This window comes from Crotalus tigris, unplaced genomic scaffold (genome assembly GCF_016545835.1).
Source record: "Crotalus tigris isolate CLP2741 ecotype Arizona unplaced genomic scaffold, ASM1654583v1 scf7180000021220.622782, whole genome shotgun sequence".
In the NCBI taxonomy this organism is placed as follows: domain Eukaryota; kingdom Metazoa; phylum Chordata; class Lepidosauria; order Squamata; family Viperidae; genus Crotalus; species Crotalus tigris.
The window spans coordinates 502227-527595 of NW_024098407.1; the positions used below are offsets into that span (position 1 = coordinate 502227).

General features: G+C 52.3%; 1 protein-coding gene across 1 annotated transcript in view; it reads left to right on the plus strand.

Moving 5' to 3' along the window:
- Positions 1-21065, plus strand: part of NUMA1 (nuclear mitotic apparatus protein 1) — an 83343-nt gene extending 62278 nt beyond the window's left edge. Inside the window, 12 exon segments of the mRNA XM_039369780.1 lie at positions 1940-2008; positions 5957-6067; positions 7654-7872; positions 9508-9668; positions 11368-11575; positions 11577-11606; positions 12131-12434; positions 13901-14037; positions 15151-15369; positions 17157-17276; positions 19664-19825; positions 20659-21065. Of these exon segments, the coding sequence (XP_039225714.1) occupies positions 1940-2008; positions 5957-6067; positions 7654-7872; positions 9508-9668; positions 11368-11575; positions 11577-11606; positions 12131-12434; positions 13901-14037; positions 15151-15369; positions 17157-17276; positions 19664-19825; positions 20659-20691 (1773 nt within the window). The 3' untranslated portion in view covers positions 20692-21065.
- Positions 21066-25369: the final 4304 nt, after the last annotated feature.

Here is a 25369-nt window from a genome sequence, read left to right on the forward strand (position 1 = left end):
AGGATAGCTGGCTGCTTCCGTGGCGACTGCACATTGCCTCGGTCTCTCCTTCCGCGGCGGACCCAGCGTCTCCTCTGGTGACCTCTTCCCAGGGGAGGGTGGGGGGCTGTGGAAGACCCCTCTGAACTGTGTGTGTGTGTGGGGGGGTTCTCCTAGAAACAAGGCCAGAGGAAGGCTGCACAGGGGGTCCTCGACTTACGGCCACAATTCAGCCTCAGATTTCTGGTGCTCAGCGAAACATTTGTTCAGTGAGTTTTTAAGCCCCGTTTTACGGCTTTTCTTGCCACCGTTGTTGAACGAACCGCTGCAGTTGTCAAGTTAGTACCACAGTGGTTAAGCGGATCGGGCTCCCCCCCCCCCATTGATTTTGCTTCTCGGAAGGTCACACGTGCTGATCACGGGACACTGTGCCCGCCATAAATACGAACCCATCGCAAAGGGTCCGCATTTTGATCACGTGACCATGGGGAATGGGGGCTGCGACGTTCCTAAGTACGAAAAAAAAAAACGGTCGTAAGTCCATTTGTTGTAATTTCGAACGGTCACTGAATGAACTCTGTGGTAAGTCAAGGACTCCCTGTGTGATCCCCAGCTGGATTGTTGTCCAGTTGTCTCAGGATGCCCATTGGCCAAACTTTCCTTCCCTTGAAAAAAGAGCGAAGGGTCCCTCCAGAAGCCAACCAGAGGCCATTGGGAGGGGGGGGAGCCCTGGGTCTGCTCCTCAAATTCTCCCCCCAGCAGGTCCATTCATGCATCTGCTGCTGCCCATCAGCTGGTCCAGGTCATTGGGTCCCTGATGCAGCTCCCCTCCCCCCCCCACAGATCCTTGCTAGTTCCCAGAGACCGGTGAGGTCCCACAGATTGGGCCTCCTTCAGGTCCCATTGGCCAGACAATGTCGGCTGGCGGGCCCTTGGGGAAGGGCCTTTTCTGTGGTGGCTCCGACCTGGTGGAATCAACTTCCAGCCGAGATTCGAACTACTCCCACCTTTCCGGCCTTCGAGAAAGCTATTAAAACTCTCCTGTTCCGGCAGGCTTGGGGTTGATGTCCCCGGGGGGGGGGGCGGGATACGATTGGAACATGCTGTGTGAATGTATTCATTTTTATTGTTTATTGTTTTAATTTTGTACGCCGCCCTGAGTCCCTAAGGGATTGTGTGGCATATAAATTTTATTAATAAATAAATAAAGTCTAGGGCAGCTGTGGAGATCATCTCTCCCCCACACCAAAAGTTCCCCTTGGGGAGGGGTCTGCCTTCTCTCCCTTCATGGCTTTGCTGGGTCCTTCCCCTCTCCCCCCAATCCTGGTCCTGGGGTGCAAACAATAGGAGAGTCCACCACAACCCTCCAGGGCAGTGGTTCTCAACCTTTTTAATGCCACAACCCCCCCCCCCAACCGGTCGTAAGTCGAGGACTACTCAACGGGTGCAGCACCGTTTGCAGACTGGGACTTTTGGAGGGCTCAGCAGGGCAGAGACAGCCTGGACAATTCCTATTGGCTTTTGAAAGCCAATAGAATTAGACTCTATTCAAGAGAGTCTATTCTATTGGCTTTCAAAAGCCAATAGAAGAAAAGGGAGTAGCACAGCTAAGGAAAAGGGGGAAAAAGTGGCGGGCTGCGTTCTTTGGCGACCCCCGTGAAATGGTCGTTCGACCCCAAATGGGGTCCCGACCCACAGGTTGAGAACCACTGGTCCAGGGGGATTTGACCTCAACTCCCACCGTTCAAGGGGCTGGGGAACATGGGTGCTGCCTCCTTACCCAGCTGGCTGGCAGACAGAGCTGCATAAGCCACACATAGGAGCCCCAGAAGACTTCTGTGTGAAATGTGGGCCCCATGAGGGCACGGGGGGGCTGGAGGCCAGCAAAGCTCCTGGGGGACCCAGGCAAAGGGGGGGGGAGGCTTTGGAATGACTTCTCCTCCTCCTCTTCCTCCTCCAGCTGGATGAGCTGAAAAAGAAGCTGGCTCAGCAAGAGAAGGCCGGCCAGAGCCATCAGCAGAAAGCAAAGGTGGGTGTCCAGCACAGGAAGCCTTGCACACACCCTCCACCAGGCCTCAGGCCCTCCGAGAGAAAGGCCCACGTAGTCCTAGGCCTCACTGGGATTGGCTTGCGCCATTTTATTTCACTCTTTAGTTCCACTCCACCCGTTGCTACGATGGGGCGGGCTTGCAAGCCAGGATTCCAGGGAAAGTCTGAGGTGAAGCCGCTCAATGCGAGAACACGGCAGCGGGGTTTTGACTAGTTTAAATACCACCAGAACACCAGTGCAATTAAAACCATGACAAGATCCTGTCTGGGTCCTATCACCGGGATCAGGGGTTTAGCCTTCCAAGCTGTCTGATTCATACTGGAGCCCATCCTCAGGGAACTTCTCACTACTACTACTACTACTACTAATAATAATAATAATAATAATAATAATCGGTTGGGGGAGGGAATGGGAGGGTTGGGGAGGTTGGGGGGAAGATTATTTTGTTTTTGTAAAATTTTAAAAATTTAATAAAAATTATCTTTGAAAAATAATAATAATAATATAATAAAGTTGGAACGGACCTTGGAGGTCATCAAGTCCAACCCCTGCTCAGGCAGGTAACCCTATATCATTTCGGACAAATGGCTGTTCAGTCTCTTTCTTAAAAACTTCCAGTGTTGGAGCATTCACCGCTTCTGGAGGCAGGTAGTTCCACTGGTTAATTGTTCTCACTGTCAGGAAGTTACCCAGCTGGCTGGCAGACAGAGGAAGTTTCTCCTTAGTTCTAGGTTGCTTCTCTCCTTGATGAGTTTCCATCCATTGCTTCTCATCCTGCCTTCAGGCGCTTTGGAGAACAGCTTGACTCCCTCTTCTCTGGGGCAGCCCCTGAGATACTAGAAGATTTGCTATCCTGTTCCCCCTGGTCCTTCTCTTTATTAAACTAGACATACCCAATTCCAGCAGCTGTTCCTTGTATGTTTTAGCCTCCAGTCCCCTAATCATCTTTGTTGCTCTTCTCTGCACTCTTTCTAGAGTCACAGCATCTTTTTTACATCGTGGTGACCAAAACTGGATGCAGGATTCCGAGTGTGGCCTCACCAAGGCCTTGTCAAATGGTATTAAGACTTCACCTGATCTTGACTCTCTCCCTCTGTTAATGCAGCCCAGCACTGTGTTGGCTTTTTTGACACCTGCAGCACATGGCTGGTTCCTATTTAAGTGATTGTCCACTAGGACTCGGGTCCCTCTTACAGTTGCTACTATTGAGCAAGGTACCCCCTATACTCTACCTGTACATTTGGTTTTTCTTGCCTAAATGTAGAACCTTCCTTTTTTCACTACTGAATTTCATTTTCTTAGATAGTGCTCAGTGTTCAAGTCGCAATGTATTTATGCGATGCCTTCCTGTTGGCTGAATGTTGTGTTGATGGCTGGCTTTTCTTTCCTTGTGCCTCCAAGCCCTCAGCTCCTAAATACCTGATAAGCCAATGATAAATCAGCACTCTTGACTGACAAGGGGCTCTTTTCCCAGGCTTCCATCATTTCACTGGCTATTTTGGCCCCTGCTCAGCCGACAACCTTAGTAGCTGTGAAATTGAATGTTGCCCTTGTTCATTGCAATGTGAGGCTACCGATAAGCTCGGGTCTGCTCGTCTGACCCACTTTGCTTGTGTTCTTGCCGTCTGCTGGTTAGCGTCCTCCCCGTCTGTCCTACATAGTCACAGGGACAGTCCATGCAGGGGACCCGGTAGATTACATCGGAAGTATCTCCTGCCTCCGAGTGATCTTTACAATGCATTATTTGTCCTCGTGTGGTAGCCTCTGGGCCGTGCGATGCAAAATATATTTGCCTTCATGAAAAACACGACAGCCGAACTTCCTCATAAAGCTAAAATAAAATAACAACCCACCCCTAGCAGCTGACCTAAATAAATTGATTTCATTCCTCAAATTCAGCTGAAACGGATCCATCTTGACTTCCTTCTCAGAGGTTTTCAAGAAAAGATTGGAGAACCTTACTTATCCAGGATGGTAGAGGGTCTTCTGCTTGAGCAGGGGTTGGACTAGAAGATCTCCTCATGTCCCTTCCAGTCCTAGGAGTCTATGATTTAGATACTGTAAGATACATATGAGAGAGAGAGAGAAGATAATGCTCCAGAAGGAACAGATTGGATGAATGGATGGATGGAGATGATGGTAGGTAGAGATAGATAGATAGATAGATAGATAGATAGATAGATAGATAGATAGATAGATAGATAGATAGATAGATAGATAGATAGATATGGAGATAGAGAAATAGAGGATGGATGGAGATGATGGTAGAGGTAGATGGATGGATGGATGGATGGATAGGTAGATATGAAGATAGATGATAGATAGATATGAAGATAGATAGATAGATAGATAGATAGATAGATAGATAGATAGATAGATAGATATGGAGATAGGTGATTGATAGATAGAGAGATAGAGAAATAGAGGATGGATGAGATGATGGTAGAGGTAGATAGGTGGATGGATAGATAGACAGACATAGATGATAGATATAGATGATAGGTAGGTAGGTAGGTAGATAGATAGATAGGGAGATAGAGAAATAGAGGATGGATGGAGATGATGGTAGTTAGAGGTAGATAGGTGGGCGGATGGATAGATAGATAGATAGATAGATAGATAGATAGATAGATAGATAGATAGATAGATAGATATGGAGATAGATAGATATGGAGATAGAGAAATAGAGGATGGATGGAGATGATGGTAGTTAGAGATGGATGGATGGATAGGTAGATATGAAGATAGATGATAGATAGATATGAAGATAGATAGATGATAGATAGATAGATAGATAGATAGATAGATAGATAGATAGATAGATAGATAGATATGGAGATAGGTGATTGATAGATAGATAGAGAGAGAGAAATAGGATGGATGAGATGATGGTAGAGGTAGATGATAGGTAGATAGATGGATAGATAGATGGATAGATAGATAGATAGATAGATAGATAGATAGATAAATAGAGGATGGATGGAGATGATGGTAGAGGTAGATAGGTGGATGGATAGATAGACAGACAGACAGATAGATGATAGATATAGATGATAGGTAGGTAGGTAGATAGGTAGATAGATAGATAGATAGATAGATAGATAGATAGATAGATAGATAGATAGATAGATATGGAGATAGATATATGATAGATAGATAAATAGATGATAGAGAGAGAGAGAAAGAGAGAGAGAGATGATGGATGGAGATGATGGTAGGTAGAGGTAGATCATAGGTAGGTAGATGGATGGATGATAGAGACAGACAGACAGATCAGATCAGCCTGCCTCCCAAGAGTTGTGGCTGCTCCATCACTGGAGGCTTTAAAGAAAAGACTGGACAGCCATTTATCTGGAATGGAACAGGGTCTGTGTCTTGACCAGAGGGCTGGACTAGAAGACCTCCAAGGTCCCTTCCAAGCCAAGAGGGAAGGGGCCAGGTGAAGCTCTGGGGGGTGAGGCAAGGTTCCCATCCCGTTGGGACCTCCGGAGAGAAGGATTGACCCGGGCCCACCCTCTTCCTTGCTCCCTCAAGGACAGGGCTCCAGGGGAGCATCTTCTCTCTGAAAGCCCCCCACCGGTGGGCTAAATGACTTCGAAAGTCATCCCCAACCTCTTGATTTGGGCCCAGAAGCAACTTAGCACGTCACAGCTGCTGGATCTCGTAACGTGGGTCGATCCCGCCCTTCTTGCGAGGCCGAAAGGGAAACGAAGATCCCTGGGGGGGGGTCTGTCTGAGCCCCCCCGGAGAAAGGGGGCTGAGGTCCAGAGGCAGGAGGACAACTCTGCGTCCTGCCAGACCTGACGTTGAAGCCTTCAATCCTGGAGCGGAAGGACCATCCCAAGAGGCCCGGGGGCCTGAGTGGGCTCGGATGGAAGGGACGCTTCCCTCTCTGAGATGGTGTGAGGTGTGCCTCCCCCTCCGCAGGCGCGTGAAGAGGAGCTCCGTTCGGAGATGAAGCAGCTGAAGGAGAAGACGGCGGACCTCCAGACCCAGCTGGCGCAGAAGGAACAGGCCGCCGACCATTACAAGGCCCAGGTAGGACCCCCGGGCGTCTGCCGCCCCCTCCCCGCCCCAGGCCAGGGGGAAGGGAGGGGAGAGCTTGCAAGAGGGACCCCCTTGATGGAAGCTGGAAGGGGGTCCGGTCCGCTGGCACCTCACACTTGCACTTCACTGTCACCCGGTGCCAGCCTGCCATCAGCTGGGTTGTTGTGGTTCCGGCTAATGAAACATTCCAAAGAACTTCCAGGCGTTGATTTTCCTAAAAGTCTTTTATTGTTACAAAATGTCAGCACAGGCGCATTGGATCTGAGCAGTTCAATTATCAGCATGTTCCCTCCCTAACTTAGCCTTCATATCTCACATTATCCAATTAGTATGAAGGTCAAAGGTTTTCTTCCTCTTTCTTTCCCGGGCTTGACCCCCAACGCCCCCCCTTCTGCTCTGTATTAACCCCATCATTACCAGACAGTTCTACATATTGTCAAAAGCAAGAATATACAATATTTGCAGCGTTGACATTGAATGGGAGGAGGGAGGATTCAAGGGAAACTAAAAGTTCACTGCATCTGCCCTGAGATGCTGCTTCAAGGTCAACCAGCTGGGATGTCTTGTCTGAATTTGATTGGACCTGGGGGGCAGCAAGGGGGGGGGCAGCTAAGGGAAGGAAAAGTTAGACAGTTCCAGCTTTGCATTCCTGTAATTCACTTGAGGTCTAGTAAACCAGGGCTTGTCAACCAGGGGTAGAGGTACCACCTGTGGTCCATGGGCACCTGGCAGGGGGTACGCGACCATCCTAGAAAAGGGGTAGCAGGGGAGGGAATGAGCTGAACCGGGGGCAGCACCTCACAAGCCTGAGCGAGAGATGGCTGGAGCTGCAGGGCTGTCGGGGCTCAGCGGAAGCGCCAGGATCAGTGCTGCTTTCCAGCTGATTGGCGTTTCTTTGGGACTGTCGGGACTCAGTGGAAGTGCCAGGATCAGCGCCAGGATCCAGCTGGAGCTCGGCGCTGATCCTGGCGCTTCTGCTGAGCCCCGAAGAAGCGCCGATCAGCTGGAATGTTGCAGCCTCTCCAGGGTCTTGTGATTTACATTCAGATGCTTGGCAACCGATTCACATTTATGACGGTCACAGTGTCCCAGGGTCATGGGAAGTGACCAAAACCTGCTGCAACCACCCAGCAGATGGGGGGGGGAATAAAAACCAAACACCCCCCACCCCACCCCCACTGCCAATCCTCAACAGAAATGCTCACAACAATGAAAACCTCGGACAGGAGGAAGAGCGCCGCCGGGCGGGCAGGCAGGTGTCTTGCTCAGCTGTGCCTGGGGGGGGCACTTTTTTCAGTGCCATTGTAACTTCGAACAGTCACTAAGCGAACTGTTGTAAGTCGAGAACTACCTGTACTTTATTACTCCCCTCCCCCCCTTTTTTTTTGATCATCAAGTTTTAGACAACTTGCTAGGCTACTGGTGGTACTCGGATGTTGCCACATCCTAAAAGTGGTACAATGGGTGAAAAGGTTGAAAAGCCCTGTAGTAAACTATACCTTTCTCGCTGCCTGAAGCTGAGGGTCGTGGATCAAGCCGAGGCCGGGCTGAGCGGTGCCCCTTTTCTGTGCCCACAGATGGAGAAGGCGAAGATGCACTACGACGCCAAGAAGCAGCAGAACCAGGAGCTGCTGGAGAAGCTGAAGGGCCTGCAGCAGCTGGAGAAGGAAAACGCCGAGCTGAAGGCTGAATCGGAGCGCCTGGCCAAGGAATTGCAGCGCACGGCCCTGCAGGCCACCGAGTCGGAGCTCAGCCTGAAGAGCCTCACCAGCCAGGTCCGGGTCCTGCAGGCGCAGGTAGGTGCGACGGCCAGCCGGGCAGGTCTGCCGGGGGGCGAAAGACCAGCGATACATCGTTTTATTTTTTTTAAAAAAAAATATTTCAAATGATGGTTCCACTTAAATTTCAGACTTTGCGTCCAAGGGCAGGTAGTCCACAGTGGAGCCAAAATTTCCGTTGCCAAGTGGGACAGTTGTTGTAAAACTGTTGCTGCGTGTATTGTCCACTGTTGCAAACTGCTAATGCAGTGGTTCTCAGCCTGTGGGTCGGGACCCCATTTGGGGTCGAACGACCATTTCACGGGGGTCGCCAAACAATGCAGTCCGCCATTTTTTCCCCCTTTTCCTTAGCTGTGCTCCTCCCTTTTATTCTATTGGCTTTTGAAAGCCAATAGAAGAGACTCTCTTGAATAGAGTCTAATTCTATTGGTTTCCAAAGCCAATAGGAATTGTCCAGGCTGTCTCTGCCCTGCTGAGCCCGCCAAAAGCCCTATTCTGCAAACGGTGCTGCACCAGTTGAGTAGTCCTCGACTTACGACCGGTTGAGTAGTCCTCAACTTACGACCGGTTGGGGGTCGCGGCATTAAAAAGGCTGAGAACCACTGCTCTAAAGTTTACTCCTAAGCTAAATGAAACTTTTTAGTCCCATATTTATTCTGAATATAATCTATCCATCTTCTCCAAACCGAAATGTATCTTTCTTGTGAGTGATCCTTCAAGTAAGCAGAAATTTTTGCCATTTCTGCTAAATTTGACACCTTAAGCGTCAAATTTATTTATTTATTTTATTTATGAGGCTTATATACCGCTTTAAGTGCAAGCACTCTCTAAGCAGTGTACACCAGTAAGCAATGTATATATGTGTGTGTGTGTGTGTGTGTGTGTGTGTGTATACACACACACACACACACACACACACACACACACACACACACACAGATAAAAACGAGCACCAGGAGGTAAAACAATTAAATGTTTAATAAATAAATAACCTAGCTTTCGATGGCTATATTGCTGCCATCATCGTCAGGGTGTTAAAAGCCAGAGGGTGGGGGAGCTCGTTCATAAGCACAAATGCGCCTGCACATGGCTCATAGACCTCGTTATGGGGCCCGGTTGATTGATCCTCTCATCACTCATGTCAGAAGTATTTCTGAGTTCTAAGTTCTTGCAGCTGATTACTTCTCTGTTGCGTGCGGCTCCTAGGCTGGGATATATATATATATATATATTTTCATTGCCCCCAACAATCTGGGTCCTCAGTTTACCTACCTCGGAAGGATGGAAGGCTGAGTCAACCTTGAGCCGGTGAGATTTGAACCCCTGACCTGCTGAACACAGTCAGCTACAGTGGCCTGCAGTTCTGCATCCTAACTGCTGCGCCACCTCGGCTCATATATTTTTAGGCAAAGAATATACTTTAGTAGACAAAGCATCTTTCTTCCAATATGGCCCTCCTAAGAGCCTTGCAGCTGGTCCCTTTTTTCAAGAGGTCACGAACCAAACGGTGCTGCGTTGAGGACAACCTTCGGCAGGACTTCTGCATTGAGATGGGCCCCATGGGCTCTGTGGTGGTGGCTCTGCCAACTCTCCTTCCCTCCCTGGGGCTTCCGCTTCTAATTCTGCCCAAACTCTTTTCCCCCCCCCCCACAGCTGGACTTCTCGGATCGGCAGCTTCGGGAGCAGGGCAAGGTCCAGGCGGCCCTGGAGAACCTAAAAGGCCGAGAGTCCTTCAAGCAGAGCTCGGCCGACATCAGCAGCGACAGCTTGGACCTGAGCACCAGCGATGAAGGGCAGCCCCTTAACTCCACCAGGTAAGGGCCTTCCTCCGCATCCTGGCCCCCTCCTCCTCTTCCTCCCCCCCACCCAGTTTTTCCTTCCGCCACAGAGCGGGGCTGTTGGGTGGCCATAGAACAGAGGGCGATTCTTTTGGGGTCTCTGGTCCTCTCTGAGCTTGGGGGGGGGTGTGTGTTTGCAGATATTTCGTGACCCAACTAGGTAACATTAACTATTTGTGGGATGAAACATCTGTAAGAAAAGCTCAGAGGTCATCAAGGTTGCCACAGTCTTCCTCCTCCTCTTCCTCCTCCTCCTCCTCGCAAACCTCACTCCTTCTAACTCAGGTGTTTCTCAACCTGGACCATTTTAAGGCATGTGGACTTCAACTCCCAGAATTCCACAGCCAGCAATGCTGGCTGTGGAATTCTGGGAGTTGAAGTCCACATGCCTTAAAATGGTCCAGGTTGAGAAACACTGTTCTAACTCCTCACTCACCTAGTTTGATAACAAAACGTCTGCAAAAAAAAACCCCCACCAGGCTCAGAGAGCAACCAGGACCCCCTCCGTTCGATCCTGAGCTACAAATGTTTTCTTCTGTTGGTTCTTTTGGGGGTCTTCAGACTGAGTGGGGGGGTTGACTCTTCTGGAGATTACGGCTGGGAGCGGCAGGGCGTGAAACATATTTATTTATTTATTAAGGATCTTTGTAAAGCTGCCCGCAGTGACTCTGGGCAGCTTACAGAAGTAAGAGCCGAACACGTACCCAAATAACACCCCCCCCCTCACACACACACACACACACACACACCTGCACCCCCTGGTAACAATTGCAGCAAGCCCTTCCTCTGGGGTCTCCATGCCCGTTGGCAGAACCAGGTCTTCAAGGCCTCTCGAAAGAGAGTCAAGGTGGGGGCCGGTTTTATCTGCGCAGGGATGATGTTCCACAGGGAAGGAGCCACCATGGAGAAGGCCCTTCTTATTGTTGTTGTTAGTTGTGAAATCGTGTCCGACCCATCGCGACCCCATGGACAATGTTGCTCCAGGCCTTCCTGTCCTCTACCATCTTCTGGAGTCCATTGAAACTCCCACCTCCTGCTTCAGGGACTCCATCCAGCCACCTCCTTCTCTGTCGTCCCCTTCTTCTCTTGCCCTCCATCTTTCCCAGCATCAGGCTCTTCTCCAGGGAGTCCGTCCTTCTCATTAGGTGGCCAAAGTCCTTGAGTTTCCACTTCAGGATCTGGCCTTCTCAATAGCAGTTGGGGTTGATCTCCTCCAGGACTGACCGGTTTGAATGCCTTGCAGTCCAGGGGACTTGCAGGAGTCTTCTCCAGCACCAGAGTTCAGAGGCCTCCATTCTTTGGCGCTCAGCCTTTCTTACGGTCGCCCTTCTTCTAGGTCCTACCAGATGGACCTCCTTAAAGAGGGGGGAACCTGTCACATCCCCTTCCTCCCTGCTCTGATGGGTCAGGAGGAGGTCACTGGGAAAAGGGGGTCCCTGAAATAACCAGGCAGGGCTTGAGAAAGGAAAACTAGATCTTGAATTGGACTGGGGAGCCAACGGGCAGCCAGTGGAGCTCTCCCAAGTGACCCATCTGCAAATCTAGGCTTGCCCAAGACCACACAGGCCGCAGCAGCCAGGATTTCCCAGGCTGGAGCTGCCCACCTGGGCGTGGAGGTTTCTGCCAGGCCCTGGCCTCTGTTTCCACGGCCTGCTTCCATGCGTCTCCCCAGCAGGAAGAGTCGCCGTTCTTTGTCCGAATCCGGGGCCGTGGAATCGTCTAGGACCCCCCAGCAGCCGCCCCACAAGAGAGAGTCCTTGGAGAACCTCTCCTTCACGCCCATCCCCACCCGCTCGCGGTCCAAGCTGGAGAGCAGCATCGACTCCATCAGCAACATCACCTTGGACTCCGGGCGGACAGCTCTCTCCGGCCGCCGGCGCACCCACACAGCTGATCAACATCACCATGATCAAAGTAAGGGGTGGGGGGAAATGAAGGGGGCAGCCAGGGCGCCAGACCCTAGGTCAGTGGTTCTCAACCTTTTTAATGCCACGACCCCCCCAACCGGTTGTAAGTCGAGGACTACTCAACGGGTGCAGCCGCGTTTGCAGACTGGGACTTTTGGCGGGCTCAGCAGGGCAGAGACAGCCTGGACAATTCCTATTGGCTTTTGAAAGCCAATAGAATTAGAGTCTATTCAAGAGAGTCTCTTCTATTGGCTTTCAAAAGCCAATAGAATAAAAGGGAGTAGCACAGCTAAGGAAAGGGGGGAAAAAATGGCGGACTGCGTTGTTTGGCGACCCCCGTGAAATGGTCGTTTGACCCCAAATGGGGTCCCGACCCACAGGTTGAGAACCACTGCCCTAGGCCCACGGGAGACCTGACCCTGCCCCTGGGGGCTGGGGGGGTGCAGCAGTGGGCGCCCCTCCCTCGCACGCGGGGCTGTTTCTTGCCCCTTTGGGTGTGACCTCCCCCCCCCCGTTTGTGTCCTTTCCCAGAAACACCCCAAGCTGGAACCTCTCGACAGCACCAACGAGTCTTTCGTCAGTCTGCGGTCCTCCGGCTCCGGGGACAGCGGCCAGGAGTCGGTCAAGACCCGCCTGCGTTCGGCAGCCACGGCCGCCTCCTCCTCCTCTTCCATCCGCTCACTGGCCAGCCTCCCCTCCCAGGAGTCCCTCAGCCGGCTGACCGCCTCATTGCCCGACGGCACCACCGGACACGCTGCGCTGAAAAGCTTGCCGGGGTATCGACCTGCCACCCGCAGTTCTCTGAGACACTCCCAGGCCGGCGGCGCAAGCAGCGGTGAGGATGGGGGGCACAGGGCGTGGAGCCTGCCATGTTAGAGGTGGGAGGAGCCCCGATCTTCAGGGTGCTGTGGCTTTGCCTCCTGGGTCCACAATGCTTCTCTTGACCAACGATCCTCCACCACCATATCTTGGGGGGCTCCAGACTTAGTAGCTTTAACACGTGGGGTCTTCAACACCCCAACAGCCCTGCTGGCTAAGAAACTCTGTCCACAAGTCTTAAAGTTGCCAAGTTTGAAGACCCCCCCCCTACTTCAGGGGTCTTCCAACTTGGCCCTTTGATGACTTGTGGACTTCAACTCCCAGAATTCCTCAGCCAGGCACGCGTGCCTGGCTGAGGAATTCTGGGAGTTGAAGTCCACAAGTCATCAAAGGGCCAAGTTGGAAGACCCCTGGACTTCAACTCCCAGAATTCCTCAGCTAGGCACGCTGGCTGAGGAATTCTGGGAGTTGAAGTCCACAAGTCATCAAAGGGCCACGTTGGAAGACCCCTGGACTTCAACTCCCAGAATTTCTCAGCCAGGCACGTGGGCTGAGGAATTCTGGGAGTTGAAGTCCACACGTCATCAAAGGGCCAAGTTGGAAGACCCCTGGACTTCAACTCCCAGAATTCCTCAGCCAGCGTGCCTGGCTGAGGAATTCTGGGAGTTGAAGTCCACAATGTCATGTGTCTGATTAACGAAACACTTCAAAGAACTTTCAGGCATTTTTTTAACCCAAAAAGCCTTTATTAGTGTTACAGAGATGTGAGCACGGCATGGTGGAAATGCCAAGATGTGAATTTCCCTTCCTTTGCGCATAACATTCCAGGCATTTGCCCTCCCCTATTTTGGGGTCATGATTCACATCTTCCAATTAACTTGGAGGGTAAAGATTCACTTCCGTTTCTTTTTCCTGGGCTTTCCTTATATTTTCCTCCCCTTTCGCTGTCACCTGATTTAACTCTAAAAATACCAGACAGTTCTGCATATATTGTCAGAGCAAGAATATTCAATATTAGCAGCGTTGACACACAAGTCATCAAAGGGCCAAGTTGGAAGACACCCCCCCCCACCGCCCTGCTTTATCCAAATCCCCCACCAGAACCATCTAAATCTGGTTTTTTTTTACAACCTTTGTTCCTTTTAAGATGTGTGGACTTCAATCCCCAGATTTCCCTAGCCAGCCCTGATGAATTCTGGGAGTTGAAGTCCGCACATCGTAAAGCAGGCACAGTGGAGAAAGGGTGCCCTGGGCATTTGACTTCCCGCTGCAAAGCATCAGGTGGACATACAAGCACACACACAAACACAATTGCAGAAACCTGCCCTAGAGAGCCACCCCCAGACTCGCAGTCCCGCTCCCCGACTGGGTTGCGCCGAATGGCCCGTCTCCCCTATTTCCCTCCCAGCGGGATCTCTCAGCTTTTGGGAAGCCTGTCGGTCAACGCCCTGCCTGACCTCCTCTCGCCCCCCCCCCTTGCAGGCCGCAGCAGCTTCTACGCCGGCTCCTGCGATGACGAGCCCGACCAGCTGGACGGCTGGAACCGCATTGCGGAACTCCAGCAGCGCAACCGGGTGTGTCCGCCTCATCTGAAGACCTGCTACCCTCTGGAGTCCCGGGTGAGTGGCGGCCTGGCCTCTTCCGGCCAATAACGGGCTTCCGGTTTTCTTCTGCTGGGCCGGGACCCTCAGTGGGTCAGTTCCTCCCCCCCCCCCCCAATGCACAAGACATCCAGTTAACCAGGGGTTTAGGTTTGGCTTGGCGTAGACCAGGGGTAGGCAACCTTGGCTCTTTTATGACTCGTGGACTTCAACTCCCAGAATTCCTGAGCCAGCTGTGCTGAGGGGAGAGGGAGAGGTTTCTAAGCTGAGCCATGCTGGCTCAGGAATTCTGGGAGTTGAAGTCCACGAGTCATGAAGGGGCCATAGTTCCCCCATGCTGGCTCAGGAATTCTGGGAGTTGAAGTCCACGAGTCATGAAGGGGCCATAGTTCCCCCATGCTGGCTCAGGAATTCTGGGAGTTGAAGTCCATGAGTCATGAAGGGGCCAAGGTTGCCTACCCCTGGCATAGATAAAGAGGTCAGACATTTATTCAGATCTGGACATAAAACTGAGAAAGACCCGTACAGTTTCACAGCAAGTTTTCATTGTGTCTTTGATTTTGTAAGAGAGCAAAATTTCCATCAGTTCCCCCCCCCCCGATGCATCTGTTTACAGGCAGTCCTCGACTTTACGGCCAGGATTGAGCCCAAAGTTTCTGTGGCTAAGTGAGACATTGGTTAAGTGGCTTTTGCCCCATTTTATGACCTTTGTTGCCACCGTTGTTAAGCGAATCCCTGCAGTTGTTAAGTTAGGAACAGGGTTGCTAAGTGAATCTGACTTCCTCCATTGACTTGGCTTGTCGCAAAAGGGGATCGCGCCCCCCCCACACACACACACCGGGGACACTGCAACTGTCATACATGTAAGCCAGTTGCCAAGAACTTGGATCACGTGACCCTGGAAGCGGGCGCTACAGCGGTTGTTGATGTGAAAAACGGTCGCGTCGCTTTTTCCGGGGCTGTTGTAACTTTGAACGGTCACTAAATGCACCGTTGTAAGTCAAGGACTATTCTTAGTGGCCGCGATTGGCAGCTCGGCCCAAAGACCCCTCTTTTGGGGCCGGGGGCTGCTGCTGAAACGTGGCGTGTTTTCCCCCCTTGATGTTTTCTCTCCTCCCCCCCTCCCCAAAGCCTTCTCCGCTCCTGACCACCATCACGGACGAAGAGGTGATGACCGGAGACCCCAAGGAGACCCTCCGGCGGGCCAGCATGCTGCCCACTCAGATCGTCGAGGGCCCCAGCACCCGCCGCAACACCCTGAGCGCCGCCTGGGCGGTGGGAGGGGTCGCCACGCGGCAGCAGCGGAAGCGCCTTTCGGATGAGCCCCAGACGGGGCCGGGGACCCCCGAGGTGAGCCCCTTCGGGATAGGCTGGGCCCTCGGGAGCATCCGGGGCCCGGAGCCTGCGGACGCTGGAGGGCCCCAACTCTTGCAGACTGTGGAGGACCAGCGTTACTGCTGCCCCTGTCTCTCAGCTGCTGGTGGAGGGGTCTGGACCTCCCCCTCGGCTGCTGGGGAGGGGCTTTGTGGCCCACAGGGGGGGCAGTGTCCTTCCAGGCACCAACGCCAGCCTCCTGGGGTCGAGGGAGGCCCACGGTAGCCTGCTTTGCTTTGCTTCTTCCTTGGCTGCTGCTTCCTTTGTTGGTCAGGGTCGGTCCCCACGATACAAAATAGAGGTTCTAGAACAGTGTTTCTCAACCTTGACCATTTTAAGGCATGTGGACTTCAACTCCCAGAATTCCACAGCCAGCAACGCTGGCTGTGGAATTCTGGGAGTTGAAGTCCACATGCCTTAAATGGTCAAGGTTGAGAAACACTGTTCTAGGAAAAAGTGCAGAGAAGAGCAACAAAGAGGATTAAAGGCCTGGAGACTCCAACCTATGAAGAATGGCTGCAGGATTTGGGTTTGGCCAGAGAAAAGAAGAACTAGGGGGGACATGATAGCGGTATTCCAGTATTTGGGGGGGGGGCTGCCACAAAGAGGAGGGGGTCAAATTATTCTCCAAAGCGCCTGAAGGCCGGTCAAGAAACAACGGATGGAAACTCATCATGGAGAGAAGCAGCCTGGAACTAAGGAGGAATTTGATGATCACGATGACCGTGATGATGATAAAGTTGAAAGGGACCTTGGAGGTCATCTAGTCCAACCTCCTGCTCAGGCAGGAAAACCCTATTTCCTGATAGTTGGAACAATTGATTAGTGGAACGACTTGCCTCCAGAAGTTGTGGGTGCCTCACCAAGGGAGGTTTTAGAGAAGACCCCTCGTCTGAAATGGTATAGGGCCTCTTGCTTGAGCAGGGGGTTGGACTAGAAGACCTCCAAGGTCCCTTCCAGCTCTGTTCAGATTGATTAATACAGAATCAAGATCACATGGAGTGTTCGTACCACTCTATAATGCCTTAGAATGCGGCATCCATTTGGGGTCACCACGATGTAAAAAAAGTGCTGAGACTCTAGAACAGTGTTTCTCAACCTTGACCATTTTAAGGCATGTGGACTTTAACTCCCAGAATTCCTCAGCCAGCAATGCTGGCTGTGGAATTCTGGGAGTTGAAGTCCACATGCCTTAAAATGGTCAAGGTTGAGAAACACTGCTCTAGAAAGAGTACAGAGAAGAGTGACAAACAGGATCAGGGAACTGGAGGCTAAAATATTATAATGAATAGTTGTGGAATTGGGGAATGTCTCGTTTCACGAAGAGAAGGACGAGTGGGGACATGATAGTAGGGTTCCAGTATCTCAGGGGCTGCCCCAAAGAAGAGGCAGTCAAACTATTCTCCAAAGCGCCTGAAGGCAGGACAAGAAGCAACGGAGATTAACCAAGGAGAGAAACAACCTAGAACTAAGGAGAAACTTCCTGACAGTGAGAACAATTAACCAGTGGAACTACCTGCCTCCAGAAGCGGTGAATGCTCCCACACTGGAAGTTTTTAAGAAGACACCGGACAGCCATTGGTCTGAAATGGAATAGGGCTTCCTGCCTGAGCAGGGGGTTGGACTAGATGACCTCCGAGGCCCCTTCCAACTGCGGCATTCTTTAATTGTGTAATTAGCTGTCCAGAGAAGGAGGGAGGCTTTTGTCTCCTCAGCTGAAGCTTTTGAAATCCCATCTCTCCCCCCCTCTGTTCTCTCTGTAGCTCAAGAAGTCCTCCACGTGCTTCCCCCGGCCGCAGACCCCGAAAGAGAAGACTGAGGATCGTAAGCAGAGAGTCCTGGCGGGAGACAAGAAGAGCAAAGCCCAGCCAGCGGACAAGAAGGTGGGGGGGTCCTCTGGGGGCTTGCAGGAGTGGGGCCAAAGTGGTTGTGGATTCCCAGGAGACCCCAGACTCATAAAAGGGTTCCTTCCTCCTCTGTTCAATCAGCGGGGGTCCCCAGACCTGGCCACTTTAAGACTAGTGGACTTCAACTCCCAGAATTCCCCAGCCAGCATGCGCTGGCTGGGGGATTCTGGGCGTTGAAGTCCACAAGTCTTAAAAAGTGGCCAAAGTTGGACACCGCTGGAGCAGAGCATCATTGCAGAGGAGAGCCCAGAGAGTAAAAATGGGAGCTATTTCAGCTGGAGAAGCTTTCTAACTTTGCGTCTGAGCCCCAAACTTAAATCCTCGCCCAGAAGACCAAGTGGTTCTTGCCATCGGCCTGTGGTCAGTTCTTTAGTGACCACCTAGAACAGCAGTTCTCAACCTGTGGGTCGGGACCCCATTTGGGGTTGAACGACCATTTCACGGGGGTCGCCAAACAACGCAGTCCGCCATTTCCCCCCCCCCCTTTTCCTTAGCTGTGCTACTCCCTTTTATTCTATTGGCTTTTGAAAGCCAATAGAATAGACTCTCTTGAACAGAGTCTAATTCTATTGGCTTTCCAAAGCCAACAGGAATTGTCCAGGCTGTCTCTGCCCTGCTGAGCCCGCCAAAAGTCCCGTTCTGCAAACGGTGCTGCACCCGTTGAGTAGTCCTCGACTTACGACCGGTTGAGTAGTCCTCGACTTACGACCGGTTGGGGGTTGCGGCATTAAAAAGGTTGAGAACCACTGACCTAGATAGATGTTCTCCATGCCTCAATGGTCCTTTGGGTCTTCCAGAGAACAGAGCCTGCCTCCAGGTCTTCCGTGTGAAGGGGTGGGGAACACGGTTCGATCCGAGTTCCACTGTTGGGGGGGCTGTTCCTTTGACGGGTTTAATTGTGTTTAGGGTAAGGTCAGCCCTCAAACTCCAGTCCGGGCTTCCCACAGCACAGCTAGAATTTCTGACTAGTTGGGTTTCAACACGTTTGTGGCTCAGGGTGGTCCTGCGGGGTTGTTGAGGCTCCGTGAGTTGGGAGGTTTTCTTGCAGGCATTTCGTGACCCAACTAGGTAGCTTCATCAGGGTTATGAAGGGGGTGGGGTTGGCTCTCTGCAAGAAGGCTAGTTGCATGTAAACGGACAGGAAACAACACTCAGGAAGAAGACAGCCCAGGTCAGAGAGCACCAAGGACCCCACAGTCTTCCTCCTCCCCCTCCTCTCTGCAAACCCCACTCTCCTGATGGTGTTCCCTAGTTGGGCCATGAAACGTCTGCAAGAAAACAACCGTCGGTGAGCACGAAGGATCCCACAGTCTTCCTCCTCCCCCTCCTCTCTGCAAAACCCACTCTCTCCTAGCACTGATGGTGTTACCTAGTTGGGCCATGAAATGTCTGCAAGAAAACAACCAAGCACAGAGAGCACGAAGACCCCACAGTCCTTCCTTCCTTCCTACCTTCCTTCCTTCCTTCCTTCCTTCCTTCCTTCCTTCCTTCCTTCCTTCCTCCTCTCCTCCTCCTCCCTTCCAGCACTGATGATGTTCCCTAGTTGGGCCATGAAACGTCTGCAAGAAAACCACCAGAGAGAGCCAAGGACCCCACAGTCCTTCCTTCCTTCCTTCCTTCCTTCCTTCCTTCCTTCCTTCCTTCCTTCCTTCCTTCCTTCCTTCCTTCCTCCTCTCCTCCTCCTCCCTTCCAGCACTGATGATGTTCCCTAGTTGGGCCATGAAATGTCTGCAAGAAAACAACCAAGCACAGAGAGCACGAAGACCCCACAGTCCTTCCTTCCTTCCTTCCTTCCTTCCTTCCTTCCTTCCTTCCTTCCTTCCTTCCTTCCTTCCTTCCTTCCTTCCTTCCTCCTCTCCTCCTCCTCCCTTCCAGCACTGATGATGTTCCCTAGTTGGGCCATGAAACGTCTGCAAGAAAACCACCAAACTGAGAGCATCAAGGACTCCACAGTCCTCTCCTCCTCCTCCTTCTCCTCCTCTCTGCAACTCCCCAGCCTTCTAGCACTGATGCTCTTCTGTAGTTCAGTCATGAAGCGTCAAAACAACCAAACTCAGAGAGAATCAGGGACTCCACAATATTTCTCCTCTTCCTTCTCCTCTTCCTCTTCCTTGTCCTCCCCCCCCCCCTTCTAGCACCGAAGATGTTCCCTAGTTGGGCCATGAAGTGTTTGCAGGAAAGCCACCCAGCTTAGGGGGCACCCAGGACCCCCAGCTGGGATTTCAGCTGAGTTCAGGAAGAATGCGGGGGGGGGGTGGAAGGCATGGATTTCTGCTGGGTGGGATTCACCTTCCTTTTAACCGGAAGGCCCTGAAGTGGGGGGGGAGGAGAAGGTGAAACCTATTTTGCTGCCCCCCCCCCAGTCGGAGAGGCGCCAGTCGCTGGCCTTCAGCATCCTGAACACCCCAAAGAAACTGGGGAACAGCCTCCTGCGCCGTGGGGCCAATCGGAAGGTGACCCCCAAAAGTTCCCCCCGGAGCGGCAGCCGGAGGTCTCCGAGGACCGCTGCGTCTTCGAAGGGCAAGGTGAGCGAGGGGAGGGGGGAGGGAACCCCTGTTGCCATGTAGTAGCACCCCACCTGCCCCCCTCCCCGATACCCTAACTCCAAATCTGAGCTGAAAGTACTTTTTGCTCTGTGTGTGTGTGTGTGTGTGTATGATCGACATCCTAATACAGGCAGTCCTCGACTTACGACGGTTCACTTTCCAACTGCTCAGAGTTCTGGCAGGCTCCCTGGGGGCACTTATGCCCCGGGTTCAAAGAAGCTTGAAGGGGGGGTGTAGGAGGGGGATTCAACCCCAGCCCCCCGGCAAGAGAACCCGCAAACCCCGATTCCCAAACTGGGTTAGGTTCTTTGTTCCCCTCCTCCTTGTTCTCAGCTGCCCAGCCTGGGCCGTCCCCTCCCCGTCCTTCCTCCCCCCCCCTCCCCAAATGGGGTCCTTCTGAGCCTCCTTTGCCTCCACAGGTCTCATTGGGGGCGGCCACACCAGGCAAGTGCGCGCTGGCCCGCTCTGCAGGGTTGCATGTGGCCTTTCCTGTCGGGGGTCTAGCGGAGGCCTGTGCACACGGGGGTCCTCTCCCCTTTCCCCTCTCCCACATGGGGGGGGCTGGTTTCTGGATCCAAGCACTGCGGGGGGGGTGTGCACACCTGTCTCACACTCACCTGACATACGTTGGCTGATTTGCTGGCACGGGCGGCTTCCCTGCCCTGGGAGGCCTTCATGCAGCTCCCGGCGGTTTCTTTTGGGGGGGGTGAGCAGGAGGGTTTCCCCCAGGCGTGCCCGGCTCCTGGGCCTCCCCCCCCCTCCCCGGTCACCCCCAGCCAGCGTCCCAACACCTGTCTCTTTCTCTCCTGCAGACCAGCTCCAGGTCCCAGAAGGTGAAGTTCTAAGTCCAGCCCTCTTGCTGGCTGCCGATTCGACCACCACCACGTTCACCACGTTCATCGCTCCCCAGAGCAAAGGGGGGGAGGGGCCGTTGCCCCTCTGCCGCTGCCAGCCCCCGCGTCTCCCTGCGGCCTCTCCCCCTGCCTCAAGCAGGCCTAGCAGCTTGGCCTTCTCGCCTCCCTCCCCCTTCACAGCCTGGGGTGGAGCAGGGGTGACTTCCCGTTCACCCAGCCTCTTGTGAGTGTAGGTGCCTTCCTTCCCCTCGTCTTCCTTCTTCCTCCCTTCTCTTTCCTTCCCTTTTCCCTTCCCCCTTTTATCCCTTTTCTTTCCTTTTCCCCACTTCCCCTTTCACCCTCTGTCCTTTTCCCTCTCCCCTCCCTTCCTTTTCCTCTCCTCCTTTCCTTTCCCTTCCTCTCCTCTCCTTTCCTTTCCTCTCCTCTCTTATCCTCTTCTATCCTCTCCTCTCCAATCCCTTCCTCTCCTATCCTCTCCCCTCCTCTCCTATCCACTCTTCTCCTCTCCTCTCCCTTCCTCTCCTCTCCTATCCACTCTTCTCCTCTCCTCTCCCTTCCTCTCCTCTCCTCTCCTATCCACTCTTCTCCTCTCCTCTCCAATCCCTTCCTCTCCTATCCTCTCCCTTCCTTCTCCTCTCCCTTCCTCTCCTATCCACTCTTCTCCTCTCCTCTCCCTTCCTCTCCTATCCACTCTTCTCCTCTCTCCCTTCCTCTCCTATCCACTCTTCTCCTCTCCTCTCCCTTCCTCTCCTCTCCTATCCACTCTTCTCCTCTCCTTTCCTCTCCTCTCCTATCCACTCTTCTCCTCTCCTCTCCCTTCCCTTCCATCTCCTCTCCCTTTCACCCCTCTCCTATCCACTATTCTCCTCTCCTTCCCTCTCCTCTCCTATCCATTCTTCTCTCCTTTCCTTTCCTCTCCTCTCCTATCCTCCTTTCCCTTCCCTCTCCTCTCGTTTCCTCTCCTTTCCCTTCCTCTCCTCTCCTTTCCCCCTCTCCTCTCTTCTCCTCTCCTTTCCTTTCCTTTCCTCTTCTCTTCACTTTTATCTTCCCTTCCTTCCCTTACTCCTTCTTTTATCCTTCTTTATTACGGGGGTCTCCTGCCAATGCCCCCTCCCCTTGCAGTCTTGTCCCTTCTGGGTCCCTTGTACTTCTGGGAAGGCTCAGCTGCCGGGCCGCAGACGGGGGAGTGATGAGCGAGGGGGGGGCTCCTCTCTTGCACCTGCTTGCCCTGGCAGAGGATCCGGGGCGGGGGCTCTGCCGTTCTTTTCGGGGTGGGGAGGGACAGCTTGGGCACACGCCTCTCTTTCTGTCACCGCTTTACTTAGCTTCCTTGCTTCGTATCGCCATCCGTAGAGCCTGGGTTGGGGCCGGGGGGAGGTTTCCAGGTGGGGGTGCCAGAAACTCACCTGGAGCAGGTAGGTGAAGGGGAGCCTTTCGCTGCCAGGGTGAGGGTGACCCTGGGCAGCGTGTCGGGCAGGGTGGCTCCTGCACCGGGCCTGGGTCACAATGCCCAGCGATGCCGTGGGGCTGCCCAGGGTCAGCTGGGGTTGGGGACGCTCCCAGCCCTGAGCTCTCGACCGGAGACCCCCAACTGGACGGTGATAGGGAGACCCAGACGGAGGAAGGCTCCCGGGCTGATGGGGGGGGCACCACCTGGAGTCATCCCCTGCTTGCACCCTCCACTACTCGCCTTTGTAGAGACGTTAGCAGGAAATGTGTCATTTTAAATAATGTTTCTACTTGTAAATAAATGGTATTTTTCTCCCAAGAGTGGTTTTGAGTGTGGCTTTGCAGTGAGTCTTTCCCTGCCTACTTAGAGGTCAGCCCCATCGGGAATTTGGGGGGGGGAGCCTCATAATCGTGTTGGACTGGACAGGGCTGACCTACGGCCTAAGGCCAGGCAGTGGGGCTGCAGTTGTGGTCTGGCCAAGAAGCAGGTCCTCCTGCACACAACTCTCTCAGGAATCTTTCTGGGGTCTTGTAAAAAAGGAGAAAAGGCTCTTGAAGATGAAATCAAAGCTGCAGCAAAAAAGATACTTGATTTGCATCCAGTTTTGGTCACCACAATGTAAAAAAGGTTTTGAGAGTATAGAAAGAGTGCAGAGAAGAGCAACAAAGAGGATCAGGGGACTGGAGGCTAAAACATATAAGGAACAGCGGCTGGAATTGGGGATGTCTAGTTTAACGAAGAGAAGGACGAGGGGGGACATGATAGCAGTATTCCAGTATCTCAGGGGCTGCCCCAAAGAAGAGGAAGTCAAGCTATTCTCCAAAGCGCCTGAAGGCAGGACAAGAAGCAACGGATGGAAACTCATCAAGGAGAGAAGCAACCTGGAACTAAGGAGAAACTTCCTGACAGTGAGAACAATTAACCAGTGGAACCACCTGCCTCCAGAAGCGGTGAATGCTCCAACCCTGGAAGTTTTTAAGAAGAGACTGGACGTCCATTTGTCCGAAGTGGTGTAGTATTTCCTGCCTGAGCAGGGGGTTGGACTAGATGACCTCCAAGGTCCCTTCCAACTTTATTGTTATTGCTGCTGCTGTTGTTATTTCACACATCTAGGATCCAGAGAGGCTCATGGAATGGAATGGAATAGAAAATACAGAACAGAATATAGAATAGAAATAGAATTCTTTTTGTTTGAATGTACTCAGTGTAGGTACAAACAGCAAGTAGCAGGTCATAGATCATAAATCATAGTTACAATCGTTAATCGTAAGTTACAAAGAACAATTGGTAAGACAGAGCATGGGGGGGGGAATCTTCCTTTACAAGCAGGGTGTCCAACCTTGGCATTTTCAAGATCTGTGGACTTCCATTCCCAGAATTCCCTAGCCAAGTCTTAAGACCTTTGGACTTCCCAGAATTCCCTAGCCGACCTGGATGACTGGGGAATTCTGGGTGTTGAAGTCCGCAGGTGGACCCCTTTTATTTACAGGAACCTCAGCTACGTTATTTATGGAACTAAGAAATGTTAGCAAAGCTTATTTAAGAATATTAAGAAAGTAATTACTAAAAAAGCTTAATAGTCTTGCCTCACCGTCGTTACAGGCCTTGTTGGTGGTCCTGGTCAAGGGGGCAACTTCCTTCTCTGTGGCTGACCTCCTCCAGGCCTGCCCAAAGGATCTCTTCCCCCCCCTTGAGGGTCACCCTTTGACTTTTGGGTACGCACAGATCGTATTTCGCACCAACACTAAGGTGGGGGGCTGAAATGGGCTCCGGAAGTCAATAGACTTAACAGCAACTTACAAAAATGCCTTTTCCAAAAGAGAAAATTCTAGAAAAGCCTCTTTTTTTGCAAATACTGTGGAATGTTACACGATCCAGGTGGTCCTCGGTTTACAACCTACCTGAAAAATGGAACTTATGACAGAGTTCGAACTTCCTGCAGCCGCCCTCCCCCATCGTGGTCATGGATTTGAGACTCTTCCCAGCGTCCCGCCGCCATTTGACAGTTTTATGACCATTTTGCCCCAAACTAGGATTTGAGTTTTTAACCAAAGGGCACCCATGGCGGAACACCCGATTCACATTTTATGATCACTGTTCACTTAACCCAGGGGTAGGCCACCTTGGCTCTTTTATGACTCCTGGACTTCAACTCCCAGAATTCCTGAGCCAGCATGGGGGAACCATGGCCCCTTCATGACTTGTGGACTTCAGCTCCCAGAATTCCTCAGCCAGCATGGGGGAAACTTTGGCCCCTTCATGACTTGTGGACTTCAACTCCCAGAATTCCTGAGCCAGCATGGGGGAAACTATGGCCCCTTCATGACTTGTGGACTTCAACTCCCAGAATTCCTGAGCCAACCTGGCTCAGCTTGGAAACCTTCCTTTCCCCTCAGCTTGGCTGACTCAGGAATTCTGGGAGTTGAAGTCCACGAGTCATAAAAGAGCCAAGGTTGCCTACCTTAACCACTGCAAACCCCCTCACAACTACATTGATCACATGACTGACCCTTTTTACAACTCCTAACCGTAATAGGCAGGCTTCCTGACAGTCGTATGTGGAGGACCAGCTGTCAAGATTCCTCCGAAGAAGTCCCCCGGGGTGTGGGGTGTCCAGGAGACCCTGGATCCCCCCCAGGGAAGGAGTATAAAGGGGCTTCTCCAGGGGTGGAGGCAGCAAAGAAACCCCCCTCCCCACACTCCAGAACTGGTAGTCCTCAACGGCCCAAAATTTATGTTGTTAAGTGAAGTGTTGGTTGTTTTGCCCTGTTTTACGACCTTTCTTGCCCCAGTTAAGTGAATCACTGCAGTTGTTAAATCAGTAACACCGTCGTTCAGCGAATCCGACTTCCCCCATTGACTTTGCTTGTCAGAAGGTCATAAAAGGAATCGCATGGGACCCCAGGACACTACGACCGTCATAAGGTTGAGTCAGTTGCCAGGGGCCTTAATTTGGATCACATGACCCTCCTGGGGATGTTGCAACAGTCGTAAGTGTGAAAAACGGTCATAACTCACTTTTCCTAGTGCCGTTTTGAGCTTTGGTCACTAAGCGAACTGTTGTAAGTTGAGGACTACGTAAAGTGCAGATATGAACACGAGACCTGGGGGAAGAGCCACCAAGAGCCCTTTGCTCAAGGAATTTGTAAAGGTGCTAGGAAATGGCAGCCTGTTCCCAGTTTTGAACCGTTCCTTGTGGAAATAATTCCATCCCTCTCT